This window comes from Poromitra crassiceps (genome assembly GCF_964638095.1).
Source record: "Poromitra crassiceps genome assembly, chromosome: 11".
In the NCBI taxonomy this organism is placed as follows: domain Eukaryota; kingdom Metazoa; phylum Chordata; class Actinopteri; order Beryciformes; family Melamphaidae; genus Poromitra; species Poromitra crassiceps.
Window position 1 is genome coordinate 25812881 of NC_139643.1, and position 7298 is coordinate 25820178.

The 7298-nt window shown below is 46.5% G+C and overlaps 1 protein-coding gene across 1 annotated transcript; it reads left to right on the forward strand.

Annotated features, from left to right (window-relative positions):
• Positions 1 to 2224: 2224 nt before the first annotated feature.
• On the forward strand, positions 2225 to 3319 carry LOC310784924 (F-box only protein 7-like; the record flags this gene model as incomplete). Its single annotated transcript, XM_083645950.1, has 1 exon — positions 2225 to 3319. One exon carries the CDS (start codon positions 2225 to 2227, stop codon positions 3317 to 3319), a length of 1095 nt encoding a protein of 364 aa, XP_083502076.1.
• Positions 3320 to 7298: the final 3979 nt, after the last annotated feature.

Genomic DNA, 7298 nt, shown 5'->3' on the forward strand with positions numbered 1-7298 from the left:
ATGTTTTTTGGGGGTGTCCAAGAGTGGTGCCTTTTTGGAGTGGTCTCTGTGACAAAATACGAGAGATCTTGAAATTACAAATACCGAATACTTGTCTTACCCTGTGCCTAGGGGACATTCCGGATGACATCCCGAGGAGTGATGCTTATTTATTGAAAGTCTTTATAGTGGCAGGGAAAAAGGCCATAACACGTAAATGGCTGCAAACGGATCCTCCAAGCATGGAAAATTGGTCTCAAATAGTCACTGACATTTTTCAAATGGAAAAACTCACTTTCATCTTAAGACTAAATGTAGTGGGATTTGAGAAGAAATGGGGAAAATGGATCGATTATGTAGAAGAAACGACTAAGGACACTTAAAGAATGGGGGCCTCTCCCCCCTCTTCCCCCTCTTCCCCCTTTTTCTATCAATCTTATTGTCTCAAAGTCTTTGCCACCTGTAACTGAAGAAAGCTAATTTAAACATTATTTGTAATCATGTATAAAACTGGAAATGTATATGTGAATGAATGCCTATATGTTTGTACGAATATACCATCTGTTTTGTGTTATCTATGTTTTTTGTTTGTTTTATATGTTTATTGAAAGATCAATAAAATCATAAGTAAAAAAAAAAAAAAAGGCAGTACAAGGAAAGGGAGGAAAGGAGGTACCATATGCGCGTACCAAGGGGCATGTCCGGCCTCTTTATGGCTCCCTTTATGGTTCCCCCACACATCTGACAGTCTGACTCCATCACCGCCATTCAAATCCCACCTCAAAACCCAACTGTTCAAACTGGCCTACTCACGTTAATCTCTTACAGCACTCTGTTATCTGCCTCCCCTGTGTATCTCGTGTCTTTTCTTTTATCTACGCTTGTCGTATTTTAATTATGTTGGTGTTTTTACCTGAGTATGATCTTTTAGAATGCTTGTCTTTTTCTTATTTACTGTACGATGATGACCTTGTCTGTTCTGAAAGGCATCTCCAAATAAAATGTATTATTATTATTATTATCATGAAGCACATCATTCCTACTGTAAAATCAGCACGTTTGACAACAAATGATGCTGTGACTAATATGCAACTTTTGATTGAGACAATTTATATCACTGACAAAATTACAGTGTGGTCTTAGCATTTTCTATATAGCAGGTTATACTGTTCTTGCTAGCAGACCGAGCCCCATCCGACCACCCAGCGCTCAGCAGATTCACACCCAGGGAAAGCCCCCTGTCTTCAAGCTGTCTGTCCAACATCCTCCCCTGGCTGGAGGTCAGCCCGCTGTCACTCACATCATGCATGTGGTGAGAAAGACAGACAGAGAGAGAGGGAGACAGAGAGAGAGGGAGACAGAGAGAGAGAGAGAGAGAGAGGGAGACAGAGAGAGAGGGAGACAGAGAGAGGGAGACAGAGAGAGACAGAGAGAGAGGCAGACAGACAGAGAAAGGGGGAGACAGAGAGAGAGAGAGAGAGGGAGACAGACAGAGAGAGAGGGAGAAAGAATTAGGCCAATACCCACTAATACAAAAAATACAAAAAAGAGCAATTAAATTTTGGACACCTAAAACGAAGTGACCCCCTCTCGTACCATTACCAAGCCCTGCAATGCCAAGAGCTGAGCAATAGGAGCACCCTTACCCAACTGATCCTGAGGCTGAGTCCACAAACCTGCTCTCTTAACACAGCCCAGGAACAGAACACATCACCAATCAGACTCAATCAAATTACAAAACAGTTCAAACAGAACTACCTCACCTATTGGCAAACACAAACAAAAGCACAGAGCAAAATGCAGTGCTATCTGGCTCTAAATCGACAGTACACCATAGCAGATTATTTGAGCATGGTTGACCAGTTGTTTTGGTCAACAACTCAAAAGAACCTTGACAAAGTACAGACTGAGTGAGCACAGCCTTGCTATTGAAAAGGGGAGACACAGGAAAACCTGGCTCCCTGCAGAGCAAAGGCTTTGCAGTCATTGCACCCTCAGTGAACCTGAGACAGAGCTACACTTCTCACCAAATGTGAAAAATATAAACATGTTAGAGAAGCACATTTGAAAAGATTTGAATTAATAACAAAAGGTTTCCTTAACCTATTAGACACAGAAAAACTACCAGTCCTACTAGTCATCAATGATGTCATCAGTGATGATGTCATCAGTGATGTCATCAGTCTGAGACTATATAAGTCCATGAGTTCCACTGAGCCAAAGTGCTAGCAGCCCAGTGGCATCAATGGAGTTGGAAAGTAATGATGAAGCAGTGAGCGAGGCAGCAGAAGTGTCCATTTGCGACCCCGTGCTGTGCAGCGAGGAAGAGGAACGCCAGGCCCCCCTCTCCCTGGAGCTTCTGTACCATGGAGCCCAAAGCACGAGCCCTAGCGACTCTCTCATGGTGGCTGTGAACTGCCTGATGATGCAGACTGGATTCACTCCACAGGGCTGTGAGATGAAGCCTGGCCAGATGCCCAGTGGGTGGAGGGCAGCAGGAGGACTGTACAAACTACATTACATCCACCCTCTGTGTGACCACAGCCTTGCAATGGTGGTAGCTGTGACCATAGGGCCCACGCTTGTCATCAATGCTATACTGAAGACGAATGAGACAGCGCATGCAGTGCGCACACTGTCTGTGAATCCATCCCGCTATGTGACGGCTGAATTTAAAGGAGAAAGTGCAGCAGCAGCCTTCAAAGATCTGAGCAGACTGTCACAGATCTTCAAAGACCAGCTGGCGTACCCGCTGATAGCTGCAGCGAGAGCAGCCATGGATCTGCCGCCGCTCTTTGGCCTGTGTGCGCTCCCGCCGGAGCTGCTCCTCATGGTGCTGAGGCTGCTGGACGTCCGGTCCCTGGTGACGCTGTCCTCAGTCAGCAGGCACTTCCACAGCACCACAGGAGACACCACACTGTGGAGACACCTCTACCACCGCGACTTCAGGGCTCGAGATCCCAGCAGATCCATAAACACAGACTGGAAAGAACTTTACAAAAGGCAGTACAAGGAAAGGGAGGAAAGGAGGAGGTACCATATGCGCGAGATCGACCGTCCACGCATGTCCCGCCCCTTGGTTCCTCCCTTTATCAACCCCTTCGGTCCTCCCTATATGAACCCCTTCAACCCCTTCTACCCCGACCTCTTCGACCCCGACAACCAGTTCCCCCCCAACGACCCCTTCCCCCCGTACCCACCGGGCATCATCGGCGGCGAGTACGACCAAAGAACCAACATCTCATTGGACGACGCGGACACAGACCCACAAGAAGTCGTCGGGCCTCAGATATCCATCGTGGCTTCATCTGATTCTGCACCTTGTTTTCAGGACCAATAAATCTTCATCTGCAAAAAAAAAAAATCTAGTTTATTTCGCGTGCTCAAACCATGGGCGCACTTTTTTGGGTGTTTGTGGCCAAACTCATCAAATCTCATGCGCGCACCACATCGGACGAGCCAATTTCTTCTCCACAGTGATATCACTCGAACCATTGTGACATCACTGTCATAATGTCTATGTGGGTGTGAAGGCCTAATTATGTAAAGAAAAAACATGTCTTTTCTGAACCAGATAAATGCTAGACCCCTGAAAAGAGTTTTGGCAAATCTTTGAGGCCATCGAAGCAATGGTGCGGACGGACGGACGGACGGACGGACGGAGACAAACACACACACACACACACACACACACACACACCTATCATTTCTGATAACATCAGCAGCTTAGCGTTAGCTTGTTAGCTAATCTAAAGCTGTCGGCCATTTTGCCCACGTTAATCCCACCACGTGCCCGACATACAGCCAATCACAATGTGTGCCTGAGCCGATCTTGTAGCCGAGCCGGAATTGCACCGACGCAGGTAACCGACTGCCAATCAGCACCTTGTTGTTGTTGTTATTCTTCTGTGTGAGAACCAGAAGAATTCAAACAAGAAACACCATGTTAACTAAATGTATTTAACAAGCATTAAACCTGCTCACTTACAAAGCCTATACACAACCTATCTCTCCAACCTCCTCCAGGAATACCCCCCTTCCCGCTCCCTCCGCTCTTCCTCAGCTGACCTCCTGAGCCCCCCCCCCCCCCCCTCTCGCCTCAGTACTATGGGTGCTATAGGGCCTTCAGCTGCTCTGCACCCAGACTCTGGAACTCCTTGCCCCCACACATCTGACAGTCTGACTCCATCACCGCCATTCAAATCCCACCTCAAAACCCAACTGTTCAAACTGGCCTACTCACGTTAATCTCTTACAGCACTCTGTTATCTGCCTCCCCTGTGTATCTCGTGTCTTTTCTTTTATCTACGCTTGTCGTATTTTAATTATGTTGGTGTTTTTACCTGAGTATGATCTTTTAGAATGCTTGTCTTTTTCTTATTTACTGTACGATGATGACCTTGTGTGTTCTGAAAGGCATCTCCAAATAAAATGTATTATTATTATTATTATCATGAAGCACATCATTCCTACTGTAAAAGCAGCACGTTTGACAACAAATGATGCTGTGACTAATATGCAACTTTTGATTGAGACAATTTATATCACTGACAAAATTACAGTGTGGTCTTAGCATTTTCTATATAGGAGGTTATACTGTTCTTGCTAGCAGACCGAGCCTCATTCGACCACCCAGCGCTCAGCAGATTCACACCCAGGGAATTGTGATTGGCTGTACGTCGGGCACGTGGTGGGATTAACGTGGGCAAAATGGCCGACAGCTTTAGATTAGCTAACAAGCTAACGCTAAGCTACTGATGTTATCAGAAATGATAGATATGTGTGTGTGTGTGTGTGTGTGTGTGTGTGTGTGTGTGTGTGTGTGTGTGTGTGTGTCTCCGTCCGTCCGTCCGTCCGTCCGTCCGTCCGTCCGTCCGCACCATTGCTTCGATCGCCTCAAAGATTTGCCAAAACTCTTTTCAGGGGTCTAGCATTTATCTGGTTCAGAAATGTTTTTTCTTTACATATTTAGGCCTTCACACCCACATAGACATTATGACAGTGATGTCACAATGGTTCAAGTGATATCACTGTGGAGAAGAAATACAGCCAAACACCCAAAAAAGTGCGCCCATGGTTTGAGCACGCGAAATAAACTAGAAATGTTTTTTTTTTTGCAGATGAAGATTTATTGGTCCTGAAAACAAGGTGCAGAATCAGATGAAGCCACGATGGATATCTGAGGCCCGACGACTTCTTGTGGGTCTGTGTCCGCGTCGTCCAATGAGACCTCCTGTGGGGTTGCCACCCAGAGGTGGACCAATGTCACCCCGTGGGCGAGGCAGGGGGCCATGGGGGATGTTGGTTCTTTGGTCGTACTCGCCGCCGATGATGCCCGGTGGGTACGGGGGGAAGGGGTCGTTGGGGGGGAACTAGAGGTCGGGGTGGAAGAGGTTGAAGGGGTTCATATAGGGAAGAACGAAGGTAAATGGTAAATGGTAAATGGCCTGCATTTATATAGCGCTTTTATCCAAAGCGCTTTACAATCAGTAGGTAGTCTACATTCACCCATTCATACACCGATGGCGGCAGGCTGCCACGCAGGGTGCCTACACACCATCGGGAGCAAGGAGGGTTAAGTGTCTTGCCCAAGGACACAGCGACAGCAGCTGGGAGGGGGCGGGGATCGAACCACCAACCCTTGCGTCATTGGCCGACCCGCTCTACCTCCTGAGCTAAAGCTGTTGTTGGCCAAACGGTGCCCTCCACCACGTGGGACCTGCGTCGTAGATGGTCCATCTCGGCATATGGTACCTCCTTTCCTCCCTTTCCTTGTACTGCCTTTTGTAAAGTTCTTTCCAGTCTGTGTTTATGGATCTGCTGGGATCTCGAGCCCTGAAGTCGCGGTGGTAGATGTGTCTCCACAGTGTGGTGTCTCCTGTGGTGCTGTGGAAGTGCCTGCTGACCAGGGTTGGGGAGTAACGGATTACATGTAACGCCGTTACGTAATCTGATTACAAAAAAACGGTAACTGTAATCTGTCACAGTACATTTTAAGATGTGTAATCTAGATTACAGTAACGGGGGTATAGTAACGACGTTACAGGCGGGATTACATTCGCCCTTGCCTCTTCATTAATTTTACAAAATAACAACAAAAAACGGTGTTGCCCACATCACAGTATAGCACATGACAGTAGAAGCGCGTTACGCTGTCACTTATCTAAATAACGTTAAATCAACGAGGGGTATATATAGGCCCAGGATGACATATATGTTTCACATAGGGCGGTGTTTTCATTTCGATGTTTTATTTGGTCCAATATTGAAATGTCCTACAATTGCAGGTTGTGTTACCATTACACATTATTTAGATCGACCTTTATTTCGGCTCATTTGGTTGCTATTTAGTAGCGAAATGGAGAAGCCCAATGCATGCTGGGACAGATGAGGACGAGCGAGGCGGAGCAACAGCAGCAGCTGCAGGCAGCAAACATGATGACAGAGGCACCAGCGCCTGTGGTGCCTCCTCCCACGAGTGCATTCACCACGTCATGGAAATATAACAAGCATTTCACTTTTACGTTCGCTCAGTGTTTAGACAGATCAAGCGTCTTCCACACGGATTCTACTGAAAATGATATTTTCAGTAGAATCCATGTGGAAGGCGCTTGTGTGTGGGGCTATCAGCTGAACGTTACGAGCTGCCAGGCAGTGGAAAATCTGCATGCCAACTCTGCATGGGGCGAGAGGTTTTTACTTTCACTTAGTGTTTCACGTCGTGTTTCAAGATTAAAGCAACAAGCTGCGTCTTCCACTCCACATCATGAAAAATACCCATAACGTAAATTAAAGTGGTCTTAAAAATAACTTGTTGTATTCTCCTTAACTTCATGTTGGTATAAACATTCTTATCTGGTTATCAATGGTAAAACATGCTTCATCTAGTTAAATAAGGGTTTTAGCCAGGACTCTTGACCAGGACTCCCTGGAAGAAGAGATCTTGTATCCCAATGGGACATTCCTGGATTAAAAAAAAAAAAGTAATCCAAAAGTAACTGAAAGTAATCCCTACTTTACTTTTAAATAGTGGTAATCGGATTACGTTACTAAGTACAATTTTTAACAAGTAACAAGTAACTTTAAGGGATTCCTATTTAAAAGTAACCTACCCAACCCTGCTGCTGACTGAGGACAGCGTCACCAGGGACCGGACGTCCAGCAGCCTCAGCACCATGAGGAGCAGCTCAGGCGGGAGCGCACACAGGCCAAAGAGCGGCGGCAGATCCATGGCTGCTCTCGCTGCAGCTATCAGCGGGTACGCCAGCTGGTCTTTGAAGATCTGTGACAGTCTGCTCAGATCTTTGAAGGCTGCTGCT